This window comes from Delphinus delphis, chromosome 9, assembly GCF_949987515.2.
Source record: "Delphinus delphis chromosome 9, mDelDel1.2, whole genome shotgun sequence".
In the NCBI taxonomy this organism is placed as follows: domain Eukaryota; kingdom Metazoa; phylum Chordata; class Mammalia; order Artiodactyla; family Delphinidae; genus Delphinus; species Delphinus delphis.
In genome coordinates this window covers 59,343,413-59,368,818 of record NC_082691.1, presented here as the reverse complement: position 1 = coordinate 59,368,818, position 25,406 = coordinate 59,343,413, and the positions used below count along the sequence as shown (strand labels likewise).

Sequence of the window (25,406 nt, the reverse complement as noted above, 5' to 3'; positions counted from 1 at the left end):
TTTAACTATTCCAATTCTTCTAAAAGTTAGTGATTCCCAGAAATTTTTCAGGCTTTGCTAAATAAAGTATGTATGTTCTGGGCCATGCCATTGCTTAAAAGGCTTATGATAGGGCTGAGGTTGTCCTATAAGTGAAGAGAATTACAGCAGATAAGCAAATGTAATACATGGGTGAATGAGTAGTATAAGTTTGTGGTATAAGGTACAGTCAGTCCTCATCATTTGCAGATTCCGTATTTGCGAATTCGCCTACTCACTAAAATTTCTTTTTAAACTTAGAATCAGTACTTGCGACACAGTGGCTCCATTTTCACTAATTCAGTGTTTGCAGCAACTTTATAGAACATAACTGCTGTGAATAACTGAAGAATCAACTGTAATTCTGTTTACAGGAGTTTAAAAAACACATTCAACTAGTGCCCTTTACATTGAATGAGTTTTTTTCTCTTTCTCCTGAACCATCACTGAAATGTTGTGTTTGAGTCTTAGGCTACAGACCACCTTTTAGGTATAACTAATATCTTCTTGGTATTTTATTATGAACTCCTTTTGGGTAGTCTAAGAGTGACCAAACCAGTACTGACTCACCAGAGAGTTGCAGTTCACCAGGGTGCAGTAATGTGGAGAGCTGTCTTAGGGCCCTTCCCCACCTCTCTCACACACATGCGTGTGTGCACCTGTACACGGACAATTAAAACTCTTTTAAGGAACATGTGAGATACAGGAACAAGAGGTTTGAGGTTGAATAGTTAAAAATGTGAGCTGAAATTTAAGTTGAATTCATTTATTTCATGATCAGCTCTTCTCTTGCAAGAACCGTGGTATTTACTAGATAATATTTCACTGTTATCTTGAATAAGTCAATAAATCAAGTCCATCATGTTTGAAATTTAATAGCTGCCTTATTAATGAAAATTGAGTATTAATAATAAAGTCAACATATTTACTGCCCTTTTAAGTAGGATGATTTTCATTATTCATTACTCAATTACTTTTGCAGTAAAAAGAAATGAGTTATGATTTGTTTTGGATGAGCACGTTATTAAATTAATGACTTGTTGCAAATGTTTTAACCTAAATGTTGTAGTTGAATAACATTGGTAAAACTTTGCACTTTACCTTATCCAGGATAATGAACCTATTCTAGTCAAAACCCTAAAACTCAGTCCACTTTAAATTACGCTACAATAATAGCGTACTGCTATGTGATACATGGAATATGAAATTTTTAAAAAGTTATAGCGATCAAATTATGCACCTCAATTAATTAGGCAATAAGCCATGAAAGATCTGTTGTTACCAGTGGGTGAAAACTAGTTTGCTATTTAATGACCCAAGCTGAAGTCAGGCTGAGCGAACCTGAAAGAAGGCACTCGTTAACCACAGGAAGGATGAATTTTGAGAATTGTAATTACCATAGTAAATGGAATTTGGTGGTTTATTACCACCCCCTTTTGAAACATAACATTATAAAGAATTCCTGTCCTAAGCAAGGCAGGAAGCTTGATATCCTCCCCTGTTTATTTTATAATTACTCAATAAAATTCAGATGAAATTAGTTGTTACCAGTAATTAATGACCAGTTTAATAAAAAAGAAGGGAGTCGAGCAGATGGTGATTATTTTTTTAATAGGGCCTGCTCTAAGGGATCATCCTGATAATAAACTCTTAACAGAAGTTTGTAGCTAAAATGGCTGGTGTTCCATCTCATTGGTTACCGAGGCTAGTGTAATCCTTGCTTTTAAGAGCTAGGGCTCATTTCTTCACCAGCTAAAATTTTTAAAGTAAATGGCACTCTGGTTACTGCCACAAATAAAATAGTTTCCATTAGCACAACGGGGGTTGGGATGGGGAGATTCTAAAAGGAAGTTGAGCCCTGTGCATGTCTTAGGAAATCCAGAGGCCCCTTTTCTATGGGGATGTTGAACATGAGATGGAGTCAAGGTTGAACAGGTATTAAAGATGCTCAGAGAACCCTGTGTGAAAATGAAAGTTTGTATCATCCAGTCCTTTTTGAGAAGTGGCACATCTATATGGGAGACAGAGTAAGAATGGCGAGGTCAGTGTTGGCCACACACCCCTCTTACCCTTAGCTGGTGAGCAGGATTTTCCATTTTTTGTAAGAGATGTGAGCGCTGCTTTCCTGGCAGTCATGCTTATTAACACGTGAGAGTCGGAAATGCAGTCTGCAAACAGAGGGGACACAGAATTATACAGACATAACAGACGCTGAGGGTGCCTGCACGCAGTTCTCAATATCCAAGACCCTGGCCCCGCCTCTGCTTGAAGCCTCATCCTGCTCCTGACGTGCTTGCCACGTTCTGCTGGAGAATCGCTGGCGCTGTTCCCCTAGGTCCCCCCACCAGGCTGCTGGCTTCCTCCTCTCCACGTCTCCCTCAGCCTTTGTACCTCCATACATACTTGTTAAGTAGAATTACAGCACACATAGTCCTGGGCTCAGTAGCTGCTGCAAATGTTAGGAGCAATTCCCTACATTCGATCACAATTTTCCAAATTATAAGGATTTTCAGGAACATTCAACCCACATGGCAACTATGTCAGTGGACATTCTCAGCCCCATTTGTTTTGGCCCCATCCCTGCCTCTCTGCTATGTCCCCAGCCTCGTGTTTGTCCTACTTTTTCTGCCCTTCCTATCAGTCATTCTATTTTATTGTACTTTTATGGATCCTGGAGAGCCACCTTGCATTCTTCCAGAGCTGGCAGAAAGAAAGAAATGAGTAAATCATACCCCCATTTTACAGATAAGAGAACCAAAACCCAGAGAGCTTAAAAATTTGATCACAGGCATGGGATTAGCATGCGGTAGAGCTGGATGCGGGTCTTGTGTGCAGTTCCCACCATGGTCTTTCTGCACCACAGCCCTTGCTGAGTCAGAACCTCACCAAGAATGAATGAGAGGGCTTCCTTGGTGGCACAGTGGTTGAGAGTCCGCCTGCCGATGCAAGGGACATGGGTTCGTGCCCCGGTCCAGGAAGATCCCACATGCCGTGGAGCTGCTGGGCCCATGAGCCATGGCCACTGAATTTAAGTGGCCAAAGTATCTCTTTGCTTGCATTTAAGAGGAATGGGGCATCTGGAAGGGCTCCCGTGGGTGGGCTGGAATTTCTTCTTCTGGAAATTTCAATCAGGCAGGAGATGAAGGGAAAGGAAGGGTTTGAGCTGAGCTCTGATGCAGCCTGAAGGGGACAAGTGGTTTCCATCTTTAGAGCAGTAAATGTGCCCACTGTCTAGCATCCTCAAGGCCCCTTGGAGGTTGCCCAGGCCTGGCCCACCCAGCACTGTTCACGACGGGGTCTCCCTGTCCACATCCCTCCTCCACCTACAGGCAGAGAGCGAGAGAAGCCAGGCCTTAGGAAAGAACATTCTCCTCCCAGTCCTACTTGCCCAAAAGGTGTGGCCTTATTCTGGTTTTTGTTTTTTCTTAACAATGCATTGTTCAGAAAATTAAAAATTAAAATTAAAAACATCAGAAAAAGTCAATTTGGTTACCAAAAAAAAGGAAAATAATACAAGCTCTTCTGTAATGACGTCCCTTTGGTTCCATTAGGCCTGATGAGGCACATTCTCAAGGCCCCTCAGGAGATGAATCAACTCTTTCAAAGGCACTGGGGTTCCATTCAGTGAATTACCCACTAAATGGCTCCCAGTTATCCTGAAAGAGATAACATCTCCTTGCAGATTCTTCATGTTCTCCCAGGGAGTGATGCACACACAGAGAAATTGTGGTTAATTGCATAAATGAGGCAGAAGTCGGCTGTATGTAAATTCAGCACTGTGGTTGCAAACACTACCTAGGACAATCAGAAGCAAGGGTGGGGAGAATGGGAGCTTCATTTTGGCATCCTCCAATCTTTTCCCCATTTTAATAGGCAACACTGGCATTCTGTTTGCATGCTTCTTGCATTTTAATCCCCAGAATTCCTCTCTCCCCAATTCTGCGTTGTGTGTTTTAGGGCCACTTGTGCTGTGAGTAGTCACCAAAGCCCCATTGTAAATTATATAGAGGAAAAAGTTGGAAATCTTTTAATGGGCTTTTCAGAACTCTAAATTTCAAGATTTGTGTTTTAATTTTAACCTTAACCTTAGCAGGCTCCTTTATCGCCTTGCTCGTGCCTTTCTCATTACCCCCTCTCCTTCCTCCCTCTGTGCATCGCCCACCTCCATCTACAGGGGTGGGTGGGAAATTCCCTTTTGAAGTCAATGGGTGCTCCAGACACTAGGATAAAGAGCATGGGGTAGACTGGCCCAAGATCTTTCTCACCAAAGGAAAAGAGAGTTTTGTCTCAGATCTTACCAAAGTGAAACTCCTTACTGTAAAGGCATTGTGAGCGAACTTTTCATTCCCAATGAGGAAAAGAATTAGACTTTTCCTCTGGATAACATTGATTACACAGTAAGAAATACAGGATCGGATAAATTCATGAAGGCTTCCCCCAGGCAACTGAAAGGGGAGGTTTAAGTGAAAATCATTGTGAAGTACCCTTCGCAGCAGGGAGCTGCATCAGAGCTTTTATTCCAACAAGTTGTTGGGATCTCATTATTAAGGGAGTTTGTGGACAGTTTGCAATTAAATTTGAACCACTTCCTGCACGTTGCATCAAAACCATGGGATGCTGTGTCTTGGGCTAACATTTTTCTGCACATAGTGTACGCGGCTCTGAGCTGGAGGGCATAAATGTCATACCTTTCAAAGGGAAGATATCTTTGCACCAAACAGTCGTGTAAACAGTAAATACATATACTTTTTTTAATTATAAAAGTTGGATCTTCAGTCTTAAGCAAAATATTTGTTCCCCAAATGCTTATCTAAAGTGTAAGAGGAGAAATAAATTATTAAGCCTGAAAAAAGTATAAGAACTCCATTTTTCAGTGACTTTGGGGGCTCCTCTTCCTCTTGCTGGCTAAAATGTATAGGCATTCTCCACCGCCACCCCCAGTTTCCCTTCTCAACCCTTGTCCCTGCTCTCCCTCCCTGCGTACTCTCCTGCTTTCCTCTCTGGGTGGATGACTCCCAAGTCTAGGTTGCTAACCTGTTTGTTTATCCGCCTTGGATGTCCCACCACCATTTCAAACCCAGCATATCCAGAACTGAACTTTTATCAGCTATAACAGCACCGTCCAACAGAACTTTCTGTGATGATGGAAACATTCCATTTCCATGCTATCCAATATGGTTGCCACTGGCCACATGTGGCTACTTAGGTTTAAATTAATTAAAATTAAATAAAATAAAAAATTCAGTTCCTCAGTCACACTAGCTACATTTCAAGTGCACAGTAGCCTCATAGGCTAATGGCTGTTGGATTGGGCATCACAGATCTTGAGCGTTTTTGCTTATATCTTTCCCGCAGCATTTTATTAGCTGTGGGTCCTTGGGCAAACTACCTGATGTCTCTGAGACTCAATTTTGTCATCTGTAAAATGGGACTGATAATAACCCCTGACGAGGTGGTTGTGAGGATTCAGTAAGGCAATAGTTAGAAGACACGTAGCTTAGTACATACTGAAAAGGCTTTTTTTAAATTGTAAATCGTTTTCCCTTCTCCAGTATTAACTTCCAGATATCCACCTGAAGCTTAGATGATGTGAACTCACCAGAGCCATTATGGCTCAGTTTGCACTTTGTAGGAACACCAGAAGCACTCTGGGTTTAAGCTGTAGACCTTTAGGGTTTGGTTACTGGAAAGGTTCTGAGCGATTCTCTGCAGGCGGGTTAATACAAGAGGTCTCTGCAGGATCTAACAAGATTCTCCTAGGTTGCTGGGAAGTATTCAGTATTTTAGTTAGGACATTAGCCTTGTTTCCCAGGGCATAATGGCAGTAGAAAAATCCCCAAGAGACTAGCATGTGTGGGAATGTTTAGAGAGAGCCCGTTTGGTCCGGTGAACACCAGAGGGGTGGGGGGCAGTTCGGTTTGTGAGCGTGAGCCTGACGAACGACTCCCTGGGCATCAGAAATGGCCTGGGCATTGGGTGCAGAGGTGTCCAGGGCCTTCTGGGAGAGCAGGGCCTCAGTCCTCACACAGGAAGCCCTCTGCCGTGGACCAGTCCTGCACACTCAACAAGTTTAAAGGGGGGGGGTGGTTTATATCCTGGCTGCAGTCCACTAAAGCTTTAATTACATTCATTAGGGATTTGGAATAAACAGGTTGGTCAGCCTGAAATGGAGGCCCGTGCTCTCTGTGAAGAAAAGCTTCGCTAAATAAACCAGCAGGATAAACAGGATTTGGGGGGCACATGTATTTCTGGGAACCAGCTGGTGCTAAGGATTAGTGCACGCTTTTGGCATGCAAATAAAGACTGCTCATTGTCAATCCGCTGAAGGTCTGGAAGCCCCTCCAAGAAACACTTCATTAGCAGTTCAATACAGCGGCATTCTTGAAAATTTTAAACACGTACCCACACACATACCCTGAATTTTTTTTTTTTTCAAAATAACCTGTAAAGTCCCTGTTTGGGATGGAACACGTGGGGGAAAGGTGATTAGGGGATCTTGTAAAATACAAATTAATTTTGAAGCAGTACTGACTAGTAATTTTGTATTATTCCCTTTTCTCCCCAAATTTAAAGGACCCCAGCAGTACCATTATGATATTCAAAGCAGTGCACCATTCAACACTATAATGGGTCCCCCATAGCTGAGAGTTGGGAGCCATTGGCTCAGACCTTCCATATTAATAGACCTTTGGTGTGTCATTCAACAGTATATACTCTGTATAATAGTGCTCAAATTTTGCAGACATTATAGTTTAGCTGTGTCTGTGTCAGAGGGAGACCCTGCAGTTATGCCACTAACCATCTTACTCAATTTTGAATCTTCATTAGATATTTCCCAGGGACTATGTAGAAATTTTTTTTTCTCTCTTCTCTCTTGCCTTCTCCCTTATTCTTCTGCCATTTATTTTATCCCTATGTATTTTTCAAGCGATCAGATGAACACAGGATGATAAGAAATATGTGAAGGATAATAATCATGACCTAAAAAGGGAAGAGGGGAGAAGGTTTAACCAAGATGCAAAATGTTGGTAACATGGCAGTTCATCACACTAACCTCTCTAGTTTTGTGTTTTTGAAAATATCTCTGATAAAAAATTTAAATAATCACCATCCTCAACCCCTTCATCCTCTTCACCTCCAGCATTTACTCACAGTTTATAGCTTGTCAGGTATCTTTAGCATTCACAAACTCCTTGGGTTAAGTCAAGCAGGAAGAAGACACAGGGACGTTCATACCCCTTTGAGTTTTTAAAAAATGATTATTCAGTCCTCAAATGTGTGTGTACTTACCTGAAGAATCCAATACCTAAACGCATTTATCAGGTGCAAACCTCCTGGAAAACAGGGAACACCAAACACTTTAGTCCAGAAACAGCTTAACTGAACTCTTGCAACAAAAAGAAAGAAGAATCACTTGGGAAAATAATCAGCTTCCAAGGCCCATGAAACTTGAGGTCTGTGCCTCACTTGGGGACAGTTCTCATCTTGGACAAAGTCAGCTTTCTCTCTCAGCTATTAAGTGTGTTGTCTGCCATCGTTGCTCCCTGATTCTCTGAGGATGGATAATGCATGTACCAACTGAGTTAGAATATGCCTCGGGTGGGATATTAGCTGAAATATTAGTGGAAATATCAGCGGATATTGGGGGAAATGTGTAAGTCAGAGATGGCACAAACTTTCAACTTACACATCACCTTAATCAGTGGATAGTGGCAACCTAGGGCTGGTGAAAAGGAAGATTCTAAGGCTGAATCCAGAAGCAGCACAGGGAAAAGGGCTGGGATGGAGTTGCAATGGCTCTCATGGGCCGAGTGGATTATAAGTGACACTGGAGACGCCGTGCGTGCCGTCCCTGGCATAAACAAACCCTACCTGTGTGAGATCTCCTCTGACGTTGAGAGTCCTCTTCCATCTCACACGCTTCCTCTCCTCTTTCTCAACCCAAAGTCTCCTTAGCCAGAGTGCTCCAGTTCACCCCATCCCCTGGTTCTAGATTCACTCCAAGTCACTTGTCTTAACTAAACGTTGACTGTCACCCAGCCCACTTGGTCAGAAGAGCCGACCTAAGTGGGTTGGTCATGGCAGCGTCAGAGAAGTGCTTTTCTTTGGAAACAGAGACTTTTGACCCCAGACTTAGATTTCTGTCTAAGTCCATCTTAGGTAGACTGGACTGCATAGGTTCCCTGCACAAATGACCTCTTACATAAGAATTATCCAGTCAGATGACTGTTACATTTTTGACATAATTCCTGGGTGAGAGTCAGGGGCATAGGGCCAACACCATGGAAATAGCAAGAGTCTGAGCAGCCTCCTGACATATGTGCAGTATTTTGCTGAGCCAAGTGCTCTTCATGCTTTTATCTAGCGAGATCTTGACAATAACCCCCATGAGGTAGGTGTTAGGGTTACCTCTGTTTTATAAATGAGGATCCCAAGACAAGAGAGGGTAAATAATTTGCCGAAGCTTGAATACCTAAATAAGGAGTTTGCCCCCAGAAGCTAGACTTTCAACCAAGCTGTGTTCACAGCTGTTAATGATACTGGAACTAAAACTCTGGAGACTTAAATCCAATTTTTTTTTCTTTAGTTTTTAAACTTTTCCCAGCTTATGAGGAGAATTATGCATCATCTCATTAGCAGTTTACATGGAAACCTCAAATAACTCAGTTAATTTACTTCCAGAAGAGGCAAAACAAGGAAACTCAAAAGCTATTTGTAGTTTTGTACCACAAAACCTCATAAAATACAGCTTCTTTGTTTTGTTCATTGATTTTTACACGGATGTCAAATTAGCAATGAAAACCATGTGTAAGGAATAGCCATAGTTATTTCCAATTCGATGAAAGTAGAAAAGGAATGGAAAGGATGATAGAGAGTTGCCAACAGAGGGATATTCCAGTTGGCCGTCAAACCAGAGATTTGTGGGCTTCGTTTTCAGAAGTGGTTTTTATTCTTGGCATTGACGATGAAAGAGACCACAGTTTACTCTATTCGGGCTAAAGTAAATCAAAATTAATTGCTTCACTGATAATTTACGCTGACCTGTGGCTTTAAGTAGTGATTGCTGGAACCTGAACCAGAGATTTCATTAAGGTAGATTAACTATATTATTCCTTTGTTGTGAGAAAATACCCAGTATTTACTGGGAATATACAAAATAATGGTATTCAGGGATGGGATTTTGTTCATTACTGCAGTTACTTAGCCTCCATGCATGAATTTCATTTGAGCGCTAAAATTCCGGGAAAGAGATTATCGGTTTTAAAAAAAAGTAATTCTTAAGTACTCTTCACAGACAGCTACTAGTCTTTGAATGATGCTGTTCATAAGGGTGTTTCTGTTGGTCTGCAGTCTCCAAGTTGCCTAGGGCGTGTGGGGCCCAGGAGCAGGGGCATCCAACACTCACCGCCCCTGTGTGTTGTTTCTCCAAGCTCTGGGAAAGGAGAAGCCCCTGGGTCTGGGTGCTCATGTATTTGGCTTCTTTCAGTTTGCAGCATATTGCAAATGATTCCTCCTAAATTTAATAGTTCCATTTTAGTCAACATTCCTTGAAACTGAATTTTTAACAATGGCCATGATAGAAAATAAAGTTGGATATTTTTAATAACTTGTATCTAGAGAATAGTTATAAGCAACATATTATTATAAACAGTATATTACAATGTACATATGATGTGATTACAAAATAATAAAATTAAATTTTATATTGTAGCTTCTCTGCATCTCAAAAAAAGTTAAGTACATTTATTCTTCCCCTGTTCTACTGTTACCATAATCTCAGAATAAAGGACAGTCTTTCTCATGAAAGGATTATTTTATTCCAAGATTATGTCCTTTCTATATTTTATGTTACAATGGCTTTTTCTTTTTAATGAGAGGCTGGTGATGGTAGGTGGTAGGTAGATAAGGTGTACCACTTGGCAATAGAAATGGGCAACCGAGTGTTAGTTATTAAATAAACTTATTTATTTATTTACTTATTTTTGGCTGAGTTGGGTCGTTGCTACGTGCGGGCTTTCTCTAGTTGTGGTGAGCGGGGGCTACTCTTCATTGCGGTGTGCGGGCTTCTCATTGTGGTGGCTTCTCTTGTTGCGGAGCACGGGCTCAGTAGTTGTGGCGCATGGGCTTAGTTGCTCCACAGCATGTGGGATCTTCCCGGACCAGGGCTCGACCTGTGTCCCCTGCATTGGCAGGCGGATTCTTAACCACTGCGCCACCAGGGAGGTCCCTAAATAAATACTTTTTAAAGTTTTAGAATACTCAAGCTGTACTATAGCTGCTCTATAAAAAAAAAAAAAAGAAAGAAATACAGTTGTCAAGAGAGTAGTTAAGAGGAAGATCACCTCTTCTCTTTTTTTCTTATGTCCTTCTCTTTTCTCCTCTCTCTGTCCCCCAAAATAAGGTGAACTCTTAATAAACTAGCTACAGTGTTTGATATGAAATTGGCTTGCCCTGGTGTTAATTTCTTTTGTGCAAATTAGACTGGAACTACTTCTCAAAGTCCAGGAACTATATCCTCCTGTATGTATCACATGTAAACTTAGTAAAGAAAAGGGAGGAAGAAAAAAGGTGTCTCACTTAATGCAGTAAATCTGTTGGTTTTGGGTTGGTACCCAAGAACCAAATCTGATTCATTGGTGTGCTTCACAAGTTATGCCCACAACCCATGTGAATATCAGATGAAAATCTCACACACACAAACACACAAACCCCTCACAAGTTAAGTGCCAAACTGATCTGATTAGATGGTGTGGGTTTTCTTCTGGTGCTTCTTTTAGTTTTATTATTTTGCATTAACTTTTTAACAGCAGCCTATTAAAAGAGGCTCTGAGTTTTGGTGACACTGCGAAAAATTTTATGAAGCTTCAAAATCCACCCCACAGGCCTCAGATTGTGAAGGCAAAAATAGCTCTGGGATGAGAAGTGAAACATATGATTGTTCAAAACGTGACTAGAAACTTTCTGAAATTAATGTTACTTGGGAGTCCAAATTGTCTTTTGTATTTGAAAAGAAGAGCATTCGTTAAGTTCCGTGATCACCAGGAAAGGCCCTTCTCTTAACGAAGGGGCGCAGACAAGCAGTCACTCCACTTGCTGCCAGCAGGTCATGTTTCACTGGCCAGCTGTTCTAACCAAACACCCCTCAACCTCACTGTGGCTTTAAGTTGCTAAAATGAGAGGAGCCACCCCATGAATTTATTAGCAGATGTGTGTTCTGAAAGCCATCATTACCTTGCGACCTAGAACAGCCAGGTCCTCTGACATGTGGACCACACATGATCACATGATGAAATGTGCCATTATTCCCATAGCCTCTATTCGAATGTCTTACGGATCATTCTGCTTCCTTACTGGCTTTCCGTCCATCCTTGTCCTGGATTGCGTGTTGTAATAGTTGGAGAAAAGGAAAATCCCTAAGGTACTCTCCACTGGAAAGATCGATTGTTGTCCTTGTCAGGTCAGAGATCCCACTGTCCGGAGCGATGAGTTAGCAGATTTGCGAGTGCTTAGAATTGTGGTCTATCTGCCAGCTCCTAGCAGCTTTCCTTAGAAGCTTTCTTGGTTTCACAAACTGGTTTTCACCAAAACATGGCAATGCCCAAAGGGCCATTGAAAAGGCAGATCAAAGCTTTTGAGCTTGAAATGAAGTAGTTGGATGTGGTACTTTGTACAGAGGTCTGGTTGTGGACCACATCTGAGCCTTGTGTGACTTTATGAATCTACCAAGTAGAGGGCAGCCTATAACTGCATAGAAAAACACCTTTCCATCAAGTAGCTGTGCTCCTGTTGCCTGTCCTGCTAGAAAGGCCTTCTACAGTTGGCTTCTTCTCAAGAAATCAAGGCAGAGAAGTAAAGAAGAGGAGGTGTGTGGGTTTATAGATGCTCCACCTCCCAGCACGTTGTCCTTAAGGAGAGGAACCATCTGTTTGTATTCCAGCTACTGTAACTACCTTTTTCAAATTTGCCTGTGATTGAAGCAGTAATTTAATCAATCAATGCATGCAGAAACAGTGAAGGTGGCTTGTTGCTTTCAGAATCAGCAGAACTCATGATGGCAATACTTATCCTAATACTTAGTAGTTCAGCTCAGAAGTAACCAAACTGCGACGTTAAGCGTCAGAATGAAAGATTTGTGAGTTAGGATTTGCAGAACAAGAGTCGTTCATATGACATTTGTCAAACACCGAGTGCCAGGCCCTATTCCAGGTGCTTTACATGTATTAATTCACTTCATCTTCACAACTCTGTAAGATAGCCCTTATTATTTTCACCATTTATAGGTAAGAAAACAGGCACAGAGAGGTTAGGTAACGTGCCCAAGGTCACATAGCTGGAGAATATAGAGGAGAAATTAGCATCTAAACAGTCTGCCTACAAAGCCCACCTCTTAACTGCTACACTAATATTTTCAAACAGCAGGCCGTGACCTATTAGTAGGTCAAGAAATTAGTGTGGTGGTCATGACCAGGATGTTTTGTTAAAATCAAATAGAATAGAAAAATATCAGAGTGTATCACAGGTAGTAAGGATTGTTTCAAGAAATTTTTGTTTCAGATGTTTACATAAAAATTCTTTGTCTTGGGCTTCCCTGGTGGCGAAGTGGTTGAGAGTCTGCCTGCCAATGCAGGGGACACGAGTTCGTGCCCGGGTTCGGGAAGATCCCACATGCCGCGGAGCGGCTGGGCCCGTGAGCCATGGCCGCTGAGCCTGCGCATCCGGAGCCTGTGCTCCGCAACGGGAGAGGCCACAACAGTGAGAGGCCCGCGTACCGCAAAAAAAAAAAAAAATGCTTTGTCTTTGTGCCCAGATACGTTTCACAAGTCATAGTTCTTCTAATTTCAGAAAGACAATATGGTGCAAATACTGCCTATTACAAAACTCTCCCTACAGGGTCCAGGGCAGCCCCCTGTAATCAAACACACTGATGTTTGTGCAGTGAAGCATATAAATATTCACACTAAATACAATAAATAAAGTGTGTAAATAGCCTTTAAGTAGTTCATGGCAGGGTTGGTCCCCCCGTGAGTTTTGCTGTCAAACATAAGAAACTTTCCAATTTTCAGAGCTCTAGAGATTTCAAAATTGCCGATTGTGGACCTAATTATACATGTGTGTGTACAGGCTTTCTTATAATGGATTGAGGTCAAAAAAGTTTGGGAAACACGGCCTGCGGGAATCATTGACTGTTGGAGCTGGGAAGGAACATAGGGGTGATATATTTCTTATAACCATAAAACCAAAACTGCTCAGTTTTAACAAGTAGAAAAACCAGGGCCAGACCGGGGGTTGGGGGGAGCATTGGGACTTCCAGAGGCCACCCACTTCTTCTCCCCAAAACGAGCCTCCTGACACACAGCTCCGGCCTCTGGACTACCCGGCCTCTTCAGAGTCTTATAACAACCAAACCACGCCATGCATCTCAGAGTTTGGATTCTTGTCGGGTTTTTCTGAGACAGACTCGAATTTCTAGTGGTCACTTGCATCACTGGGTTCTCCAGAGCGGGCGGAAGCCAAGTGGTTTTGCCCCAGCAAGACACTTGGGCTCAGGTGTTTGGCCGGAGAGTGAGGTGCAGGGCGGGCTCTGCCCGGGCTCCAGCCAACTCTGTAAATTTCCTGAGTTTGTGGTTGAAACTGGTCTCCGTGGACCAGCAATTTGACATTTTCCCCCTGCGGTGTTATAGTCATGTTTCCACGTTTAATATGTCAGACTGAATGAACATTGTGGTCTAAGGATTTAAAAGATTTATAATGGAGTCTTGAAAATTTACTTAAGGAATATGTACTTCCCCAAGCAATAACAAATATTACTGCAAATGACCATATTAAATTAAAGTAACTTGGGCATTTCTGATTTGTAGGAAGGTTAAAATTAATCTTATGGCAGTTTCAGTTTCAAAAGGAAAACATGACTTTGCCTCACCACAGATTTGCAGGCTGTTAGTCAACAGTGAATGAACCCTCAAGTGACTTTTTTTTTATTTAAGAAATATCCAGTTCAGTCTATGTGTAGAAAAGCAATACTAGAAGGAAAATACCCTGAAAAATCAACCATAGTTGTATCTGCAAGCTTCAAAGGTTCTGGTAAACAAATTTTTCATAAGCTGAGTGGTGAGTACATGGAGTGTCATTTTATTCTTCTTTAAACTGTGCTTGTAAATACGTACCCTCAGTTGTGTGTGTATTACCGAATTTTTAAAAATGTTTTTAAGCACAAGTCACAAATCTATAAAAATTTTTCTATAAGTGTTCTTTAATGAGAAGTCTTATTTTTATACTTTTAAAAAGGAAAAGGTGGCTTCCTTATCCATCCTTCATCCCTTCCCCGATTAGCTCCTTTAGTGAATAGGCAAGGAGCCTGGTTCAAATGCTTTCTTTCCGTATTAAAAAAATAATAATAATAACTACAGGTATACTGGTAAATGTTTAACGACTGACTCTTGGGGTGGGGAGAAAACCCTGATTTGTAATATTTGCCAGTTTCCATGGTTTAAGTACTCCCATCATGACCAGTTTCAAGCAACCAACATTACATTGCTGAACAGAGTTGGGAAGAAATGTGCAGGAGCACACAGCATCATATATGATATGACATTATATGATATGACATTATTATTACATTATAATTATTATTACATTATTATTACATTAATATGACATTATTAATGTAAATAACCTAAATAGCATAGATAATAGTAAAATGAAAGAAGATGATAAGAACTGATAAACCTTGTGTATTGTTACCTTTATTTTTTTTTAATTTTATTTATTTATTTTTTTTGCGGTACGCGGGCCTCTCACTGTCGTGACCTCTCCCGTTGCGGAGCACAGGCTCCGGACGCGCAGGCTCAGTGGCCATGGCTCACGGGCCCAGCCACTCCGCGGCATGTGGGATGTTCCCGGACCGGGGCACGAACCCGTGTCCCCTGCATTGGCAGGCAGACTCTCAACCACTGTGCCACCAGGGAAGCCCTGTTACCTTTATTTTTAATATGCTTGTTTTAATTTTAAGTTCACATAATTTATTTTTTATTTATTTTTATTTTGTATTGGAATTTAGTTGATTAACGATGTTAGTTTCAGGTGTACAGCAGAGTGATTCAGTTTTACATATACATGTATCCTTTTTCAAGTTCTTTTTCCATTTAGGTTATTACAAAGTATTGAGCAGAGTTCCCTGTGCTATACAGTAGGTCCTTGTTGGTTATTTTATTTTATTTTTTTAACTTTTTATTTTACATTGGACTATAGCCAATTAACAATGTTGTGATAGTTTCAGGTGCACAGCAAAGGAACTCAGCCATACGTATACATGTATCCATTCTCCCCCAAACTCCCCTTCCATCCAGGCTGCCACATAGCATTGAGCAGAGTTCCCTGTGCTATGCAGTTGGTCCTTGTTGTTTATCCATTTTAAATATAACAGTGTGTACATGTGGATCCCAAACTCCCTAACTATCCCTTCCCCCCTGGTAACCATAAGTTCATTCTCTAAGTCTGAGTCTGTTTCTGTTTTGTAAATAAGTTCATTTGTATCATTTCTTTTTAGATTCCGCATATAAGGGATATCATACGATTGTTATCTATTTTAAATATAGCAGGGTGTACATGTCAATCCCAAACTCCCAATCACATAATTTAATTTTTAATAATGGGTATGTTTAACAACTGGCCTAAATCCCTAAAAATTTAATGATCAGCTCTCACGAGCCAGCATAAGCCCGCACCGGCACACGAGTACTCAGAAGAGTTGCCATTGCAAAGCAGAAAGAATTCAGGGACGTGGGCACAGCGAGCCTTCCCTGCATCACAGCCCAGTGAGGCTACAAATCCAGGGCCCCCAGGAGCCAAGGGACCCCACAGAGCAGAACTGGCAGACCCTGGGAGGATGAAGGCCCCTGCTCTTCCAGTTGCCCCACTTCCAACGTGTAAACCCCTGAGGGGTTTCCTCTGCATTTCCTCAGGCCCTAAGCTTCAGCTCCTTAACCCCTTTCAACTTAACCGTGACTCTCCAGCTAACACAAGAAAGCTCAGGGTTCTTCGCTGTGCCAGTGGCAGCCTGGCAGAGCAGGAACGTTCGACAGGGTCCCAAGGCTGACTTCTCAGATGCCAGCTCTGCCACCAGCCAGCAAAGTGACCTTGAACAGCCCCCTTCACCTCATTTCCCAGTTACTGTGAAAAATGAGGGGGTTGGATGAGGTGACCTGTCTCATCCAGGTTCCTCGCTGCTCTAAAACCCCATGTGGGCTGCGATGACTGAGGGCTTCAGAGAAGATCACGAGTCATGTCAAAATCGATTGAGAAAAACTCATCAGACCACAGAGTGGTGTGGCTTCCCAAGCCTGAGCTCTCTCTCATCTGGGAATACAGGGGAAACATTTCTAATCCTGATGAAGGAAAGATCTGGGCTCTGGTCCTTCAAGGATATGTCGAAGTGCAGCTGCCCTTGAAGGTGGAAAATGCTCAGAGCCAACTTAAGTCCAGTCCTTGGCTGCAGTCACAGCCTTTGTTTATTCTGCCTCATCAGGTTCTTTATAAACTTGTCTCCCCAGGTGATTCTTTGCCATTGGGAATCCACCCATCTTTTGACAGACAACTGTATTGATGGAACATTGCTTGAAAACTTTAAGGTTTAAACAAGTCTCCAAAAAATAGGTGAAGTCATGGGTGATAAGTGAAAGAGGAACAGGGCAACACTGCCAAGGGAGAAACTGGTGAATGTTATCCAGCGCTCCAAAGGCGTTCTTATGCCCATGCGTGTGTGTGTGTTGTCACCAGGAATAAATTCTGCAGCTGTGGATCTTGGTATGGCAAGCTCGCCTTGATTTATGGGTATAGCTGCAAGTTCATAACCACCAATCCAAGGGAGAAGGAGGGAGAGTGGAGAGAGAGAAGGGTTGGCAGAAGTGTTTTATGAGTTTCATGTTTAATGCTTTTAACATGGTGCCTCGTTCTCGCTTCTAGAAAACACTTAGCAGACACAAGCCAAAAATAGATGGCTGTCCATAGCCAACCAAATCCATGAGGGGGTGAAGGTGAGGGATATGTGTGTGCACATTGTCGTGGTTGTTTATAGTTGTTTGTATCTCTGAGCTGTAGGAGAGTATTTATTTTACAGTAAAAACTGTGAGCTGTGATACTTTTATACTTTTTAACCAGAGTAAGAGAAGACACTGCAAAGCCTGCAAAGCTTGCTAGCTCACTCTCTCTCTCTGGCAGGAGTTTCTTTCTGACACTCTCTATGCACTCTCTGGGCTGATTCCTGGTCAGCTATTCCACATCCTATCCTACTGTACATGAGGCATGAACCAGGTGCTTTCAGAGCCATAGACATGCAGTGCATCCTCAAGAATCTTGGAGTAAGGTAGATGGAATATACAGATAAGACCACATTTATGAAGCTTTCTATAATAATAACAGCCACTTCCTACATGACAGGCACTGCTGCCTCGTTTAATCTTCACAACAGTCCTCTGAAGTCAGCACTATTATTGCCTTGTCCACCAGCAGGTGACCTTCCTCCACCATGAATATTCAGACTCACAAGATGACCAGAGGCCGCCATGGGCGCTGGGTCTTTTCAGAGAGATAAAAGGCAGAGCCACAGCCTGCCAGCAGGGCCGCGTCACACCTTCTGTGAAGTCCTTACTGGTACACATGGCAGTCTATCCAGATGCAGATGGAAGATGCCCCTCGGGCAAAGATGGGAGCTGCCCTGGAATCAAAGCTCTTATAACGCTCCCTGGACACGCTCCCCAGTTCTCTGCAAGGGGCATGTTCAGGGGCAAGATCACGGCGCTCAGGAAGCCCAGAGCTCTGGCTTCCTAACAGGTGTGGACAGATGGTTTCTAGCTCCTCCCACTCCAGATGTCATTTACCAGTTGGGGGGGTCAGTCTTAATATAAGCAGTGTTGCCCTGTAGCATGTTTGACTTACCGTCTTGGCAGGTTACCAGAGTTAACCAAAGATCAAAGTCTCTTATAGAAAGGGAAAAGAGGTATGGTAACCCTTTATCTACAATTATTAGTCCCATTTTTCAGAGAATAAAGCTGAGGCTTAGAGAGGTTCATCAACTTGCCTCGAGTCACATAGTAAGTCACACAGCCAGCATTTGAACCCTGGCCTGCCTGACTCCAAGTCCCATGCTTTGAACTAAGATGCAAGATGTAAATTTTTCCTTCTATTCCATAGCATATCTGTGTTGATTTTCCTATTTAAAAAACTAACTTAGGGCTTCCCTGGTGGTGCAGTGGTTAAGAATCCGCCTGCCAATGCAGGGGACATGGGTTCGAGCCCTCGTCCGGGAAGATCCCACATGCCATGGAGCAACTAAGCCCGTGCGCCACAACTGCTGAGCCTGCGAGCCACAACTACTGAAACCCATGCTCCGCAACAAGAGAAGCTACCGCAGTGACAAGCCCACGCACCACAACGAAGAGTAGCCCCCGCTCACTGCAACTAGAGAAAGCCCGCACGCAGCAACGAAGACCCAACACAGCCAAAAATAAATAAATAAATTAAATAAATTGAGGAAAGAAAACCTAACTTGAATGACCTACACTGAAAACACTTGGTCTTCCTGGAAGAAGCAATATGTTTAGCCTGTGGTTTCACCCACTCCCTGGTGCACTGCATACCCCAGTTGAAGAAGCTCAGCAGTATGGCAGTTAGCAGTTGTACTTAGAATAATAAACGAAAGCACCCGTTCCTGCTTTTCTCTATAGTCCAGATTTTGAGTAGAGATTTATGAGGAGGGAAAAAAGAAGTTTTAAGAGCAACAGAACCAACTTTACATCTGAAAATAAATGAGTACGTGGCTGCCGGGTGCAAACAATTCTGTTTTACATTGTCATTCCTTTCTTCTTTTTAAATCATCACCATCTTGTAGCACAAAACCGAAGAGCTCAAGGCAAAACTTGTAGCTTTATTACAGTTTGGTTCAACATATAAAATCCAGTTTATGCATATAGATTATATTGCAAAAGCCCTTTAAGAAATGTGCCAGCCATGTTCCAAGTGTAAAAGTAGACATTTTAAGACACTGTAACTCTATTGTAACATTTTTTCATTGGGTGTTTGAGCAACTCAAAGCTTTTACCAGGCATGAGAGCTATCTGCTGACTTACAAAATGCCGCAGTGTAATGAAGACAAATACAAAGGAATTTTGTAGGCAGAATGTGAAATGGGTTGGGTAAAATACCATGTTTAAGTGCAATGGAATTAGTTTACGATGAATTGTATTAAAATAGTCAAAGCACAGTTGGTGAGAGGGTGGGGTACGGAGGGGAGTTGAGAGGTGTGGTTATGGTCTGGTTCTTCGCTTAGGCAGTGGGCACAAGTGTATGTTTTTTTCACCTAAACATTTTCATATACTCTATTCACTAGGCTTTTCATCGCAGTTTTCAAAAATGCAGTTGACCTTTGCTCTTTAGGTAGGAGATACCATTTCGTAGATTGTTTTGAATCTCTTAGTACATGAATTTATGAAATGCTAGATTAAACAGTGAGAAAAGAACAAAGTTTGAATATAACTAGCATAAGAGAAGTGTTGAAAGAACAACTTTGAAGTTTCCGAAGTGAAACTACCAAGAAAAGTCACCTTTCCCTTTATGAGTAATAAGATCACAACATGAACAGATCTTTCTCCGTGATCTTCCTCCTGGTACAGTGCTCGTACCCTCTTATTGAATCTGCTTGGGCAGGTCTGTTCAGTCATTTGATAAATGTTTGCTAAGATGGGCCTGGCAGCGTGCTAGCAAAGATGATAGGGACTCAGGTCCTTCCTTTTCAGCTAATGGCTGGGGAGACAAGACCTTCAGTCAGCCTAGGAAGTGTTAAAAACCCAAATAATGATATGAGAATCCAAAGTACAAAAAAGAATCAGTTTTCATGAAGCCGTAGATGTTCAGTGGCACAAACAATAAATACTACCAACCTACAGATGAAGGAAGTCCTCTGGAGCTGGGGGTGGTTGGGGAACTTCGAGAGCAGGTGTACTTTCTGAGGGTCGAGAGGACCTTCCCAGAGAGGCAGTCTTGTAACTGAAGGCAGTGTAGTGAGTACGGAGTCTATGTGTATCCATTTCCTGCACAGAGGGTTTGCCCAGGGAAGAAAGGATCCTGACTTTGAGGAACTTTAAAACAAGGAGCTAGAAGATAATTTCATCATGTAGGAAAAGGGCAACTGTTGTGAGTTTTTGAAGTTGGGACCTGTGAATAAGCCCCTTTCCCAGGGTGGAGCGCCTGTCAAACTTGAGTTCACTGTCATAATCCTCCGGCTCTGTATATGGTCCTGGTTACTCATACATGGTCCCTTCCACTGTTGCTGCAGGTTCATGACAGACGCTGCCCGCCGAGAGCAGGAGTCCCTAAAGAAGAAGATTCAGCCGAAGCTCTCGCTGACCTTGTCCAGCTCCGTGTCTCGAGGGAATGTGTCCACGCCGCCTCGCCACAGCAGCGGAAGCCTTACTCCCCCCGTGACCCCGCCCATCACCCCCTCCTCTTCATTCCGCAGCAGCACGCCAACCGGTGAGTGGCTTGGCCCGTGGGGAGTGTGTGTGTGTGTGTGTGTGTGTGTGTGTGTGTGTGTGTGCGCGCGCGCGGTGTGCTGGAGGCCGGGGACAGATCATGATTCAGAGCCACCTCTTCTTTGACCCTTTACTGGTCCCTATAGCGTTTGCTGATTCATTCATCTATTTATTATGGAAGAAATATTTATAAATTATCCTTTATAATATGCATGTGATGATGGTTTTACAGATATGTTTTCAAGCCTTTACTGTTTGTTATGTATGAAGTGATGCAGTGTCTTGGATTTGCTTCGGTCAAGTTGAGAAGTAGATCACACAAGATCGATTGTATGTTGTTTATTGCCATGTGCTGATTATTGTTGAAGCTGGGTGACGTATACATAGGGGTTCGTCATACCATTCTCCCTATTTTTGCTTATTTAAGAAATTTTCCATGAGAGGATGATTAATTTTAAAAAATTAGAGTGCCTCCCATGTGCCCGGCCTGAGCTATAGTAGTGAGCCCAAGGAGACCCCTCCCTATTCTTCCCGATGGACTGAGGCCTAGTGGAAGATGTTGGCATTTTAGGGGGCCAATGAGAACACTCCTTCTTGCCTTCCCCTCCCAAATGGAAGCAATTTGAAAAATAAAACAAGACTCGGAGGTGAAGATTAAAATTAACTTTATTACTGCATAAGGCTAAACTGCAGAATAGAGCTAGCTAGCATCTGTAACAACTGTCTTCCCTGAGTTGAACTTATTCCCAAACATTCCTTCGAAGCTTGCCTGCCTGGGAGCAGACCAGAGTGCGCCCAGGCCCTGAGCTGAACATGCTCAGAACCTTTTCCCAAGTAAGAGATCCGTTAAGTCAGCAGTGATAGAAGATGGTAGAAAGAGGCTGGAAAGGTCCCCTCCTCTTCTTTTTTGCATCTGAGCACAGGGAATATATTTCCCCTCACTCCCATAGGGGTATAGACAGGCATTCATCCAATAAATACACCAATAAATATAACATTGTAACCATAAACTCGCTATATGGAAGAACTCAGTGATAGGAGAGCATACAGAGAAGGGCTTGACAGGGTCAGGAAAGACTTCCCTGAAAGGTAAGTAGGGAAAGAGGGAAAGAAGGCGCATCCAGCCAAGCAGACAGCATTTTTCAAAGGCTCCATGATGGGGAGCCTGGCAGGTCCCAGGTACTGAAGGTCGGCCAGGTGGTGGGGTGTTTGTTAGATGAGGCCAAGGAGGTCTGCAGGGACCAGGGCACTTAGGGTGTCATCCTAAGAGCAAAAAGAAGCCACTTAGAATCACACCATCACTTCAGTAGCATTGCCCCTTGACCATGGGTGAAAATGTTTATTTTTCTCTTACAGTTTATGTATTTCTTTTATCCATCTCCCATCAAGGGAGGTGACCGCAGTCATATTTCTCAGTGTTTTAGAATATAACTTTCACAAAATAGTAATTGGGAAAAGGGATTCCCTAATAAGTTTGGGGAAATGTTGGGTTAGACAAAAGTAAACTGGTTTCTTCAATACAGGACTTTAATATATACATTGTTATTCTCCAAGAGGAGGGTTTAGAAAGCTTTCCAAATTTAGTCGCTTTGATTAGAGGACCTCTTTTTCTAGGGGCATCTCTGGGGGCTCATGGTTGGCAGATACCCTGTGTTCCATCAGGACTGGACATTTTGAAGACAGGATAGGTGCGCAAGGCAGACAGACTGAGTTCCTACCGAACTTCGCCCGTTACAAATCACTGATGATACCAATTACTTAGGTTTCTGTGCGAGAGTTAAACGTGATAGATATGCATGCCTTAAACACTCAGTAAATGTTCGTCTCTGTGGTCCAGAGTCTTCAACCAGTTGCTTCAGGAACAGAATCGGAGGTCATTCTATAGAGGATGAATTGGTTTCATTTGTGTTGGGCATTTGTCCCTTTCTTTAGATAGACCATCATGTTTCTCTTACATTTTATTTCGTGAAGATTTACTTTCCAGCATCTCTGCGTAACATTTACTGTGTAGATCTAAGGAATGCCATGATAGTGTAGTGTAATTCTTCAATTCTCTTTTCTGAGTATTTCTATGAATATTTATTCATATATAATGTGAATTATGGGGGCAGTTTTATACCTGGCTGTGTTCTATACCTGACTTAATATGGATTGACTCATAGCGAGCACCAGATAACCATGACCTCCCCAATTAATAAAGGGAGCTTTAGAACCCCATGAAAATAAAGACATTTTAAAAGTGAGAGTTTATTATTTTTCATGTAAGAATGTTTGGAAGAAATGGAATCATTTCCTTTCCTTCAGACGTAAAGAAATCTTTCTGACACCTTGTCTATTTTAGCAATTTCCCACTGAGAGAATTAATATATGTTGTGGTAAAGATGTATCATTTTCAGTCTGTCAGCATCATTGGTAAGTTATTTGCTGCTTGAATAACATTCCATGTAAACATCAAAAATTAGCAGGGGAAATGGTTTCTTAAACCCTACCCTGTACCATTTTGACTGTATACATTTTTCAATGTTTGAAATGTTATTTTACCTGTAGTTAGAGAGAGCGGCTTATTTTGCCTGACTAATGTGGTTTCAGTCACTTTCATTGCCAGGTTATAAGTAGTTTTCCATGTTTCTGCCTTCTAAATTCACTCTTCCAAGTTTCATATTCAGGATGCGTTCCTGGTGCAGAAGTAATAGTCATCTTGCAGAAAATTTCATTTATAAAGTATTCTTTAAAATATACTGTCTTAGTATGGTACTGGCACAAAAACAGATATATAGATCAATGGAACAGGATAGAAAGCCCAGAGATAAACCCACACACATATGGTCACCTTATCTTTGACAAAGGGGGCAAGAATATACAGTGGAGAAAAGACAGCCTCTCTTCAGTAAGTGGTGCTGGGAAAACTGGACAGCTACATGTAAAAGAATGAAATTAGAACACTCCCTAACACCATACACAGAAATAAACTCAGAATAGTTTAAAGACCTAAATGTAAGGCCAGACACTATCAAACTCTTAGGGGAAAACATAGGCAGAACACTCCACTATGACATAAATCACAGCAAGATCCTTTTTGACCCACCTCCTAGAGTAATGGAAATAAAAACAAAAATAAACAAATGGGACCTAATGAAACTTAAAAGCTTTTGCACAGCAAAGGAAATTATAAACAAGATGAAAAGACAACCCTCAGAATGGGAGAAAATATTTGCAAATGAAGCAACTGACAAAGGATTAATCTCCAAAATATACAAGCAGCTCATGCAGCTCAATATCAAACAAACAAACAATTCAAAAATGGGCAGAAGACCTAAATAGACATTTCTCCAAAGAAGATATACAGATTGCCAACAAACACATGAAAGGATGTTCAACGTCACTAATCATTAGAGAAATGCAAATCAAAACCACAATGAGGTATTACCTCACACCGGTCAGAATGGCCATCATCAAAAAATTTAGAAACAATAAATGCTGGTTAGGGTGTGGAGAAAAGGGAACCCTCCTGCACTGTTGATAGGAATATAAATTGATACAGCTACTATGGAGAACATTATGGGAGGTTCCATAAAAAACTAAAGATAGAACTACCATATGACCCAGCAATCTTACTACTGGGCATATACCCTGAGAAAACCATAATTCAAAAAGATACATGTACCACAGTGTTCATTGCAACACTATTTACAATAGCCAGGACACGGAAGCAACCTAAATGTCCATCAACAGGTGAACGGATAAAGAAGGTGTGGCACATATATACAATGGAATATTACTCAGCCATAGAAAGGAACGAAATTGAGTTATTTGTAATGAGGTGGATGGACCTAGAGTCTGTCATACAGACTGAAGTAAGTCAGAAAGAGAAAAACAAATACTGTATGCTAATGCACATACATGGAAACTTAAAAAACGGTACTGATGAACCTAGTGGCAGGGCAGGAATAAAGACGCAGACGTAGAGAACAGACTTGAGGACACAGGGCAGGAAGGGGAAGCTGGGATGAGGTGAGAAAGTAGCATTGACATATATGCACTACCAAATGTAAAATAGATGACTAGTGGGAAGCTGCTGCATAGCACAGGGAGATCAGCTTGATGCTTTGTGACGATCTAGAGGGGTGGGATAGGGAGGGTGGGAGGGAGATTCAAGAGGGAGGGGATATGGAGATATATGTATACATATAGCTGATTCACTTTGTTGTACAGCAGAAACTAACACAACACTGTAAAGCAATTATACTCCAGTAGGGACTTCCTGGTGGCGCAGTGGTTAAAAATCTGCCTGCCAGTTCAGGGGACACAGGATTGATCCCTGGTCTGGGAAGATCCCACATGCCGCAGAGCAACTAGGCCCATGCACCACAACTACTGAGTTCACGCACCACAACTACTGAGCTCACGCACCACAACTACTGAAGCCCGTGTGCCTAGAGCCTGTGCTCTGCAACAAGAGAAGCCACTGCAATGAGGAGTCCGTGCACCACAACGAAGAGTAGTCCCCACTCGCCACAACTAGAGAAAGCCCGCGTGCAGCAACAGGAGACCCAACGCAGCCAAAAAATAAATTAAAAAAATTTTTTTAAATTATATTCTAATAAAGATATATAAAAAAATATATATACTCTCTTGACTAGACAGAATTAGATCTCAGTTTCATCCTAGAGTTTCAAGTATTTTTTAAGGATTCTGGAACTAAGATTTATTTTGCAATTTCTAAACCCTAGGGGAATCTTCTTTTCTCATTTTTTTCATTTCCTATCCTCATTTTTTTGTGTTCTTTTTTAATGTACTTTTAAAAAGTATTCACTTAAGGAAAGCTTAGAATGGTTTAAATTGTGGGTCAAGAATCTTTTGTAC

At 42.0% G+C, this 25,406-nt stretch overlaps 1 protein-coding gene across 2 annotated transcripts in view; it reads left to right on the top strand.

Annotated features, from left to right (window-relative positions):
* The window catches only part of JAZF1 (JAZF zinc finger 1), a 337,621-nt gene that overhangs the window by 267,724 nt on the left and 44,491 nt on the right, over nt 1-25,406 (top strand). For both annotated transcript variants that reach the window (XM_060020654.1, XM_060020653.1), the window contains exon 3: nt 20,348-20,544. In XM_060020654.1, coding sequence (XP_059876637.1) covers nt 20,348-20,544 — 197 coding nt within the window. The remainder of the gene's footprint in view (nt 1-20,347; nt 20,545-25,406) is intronic.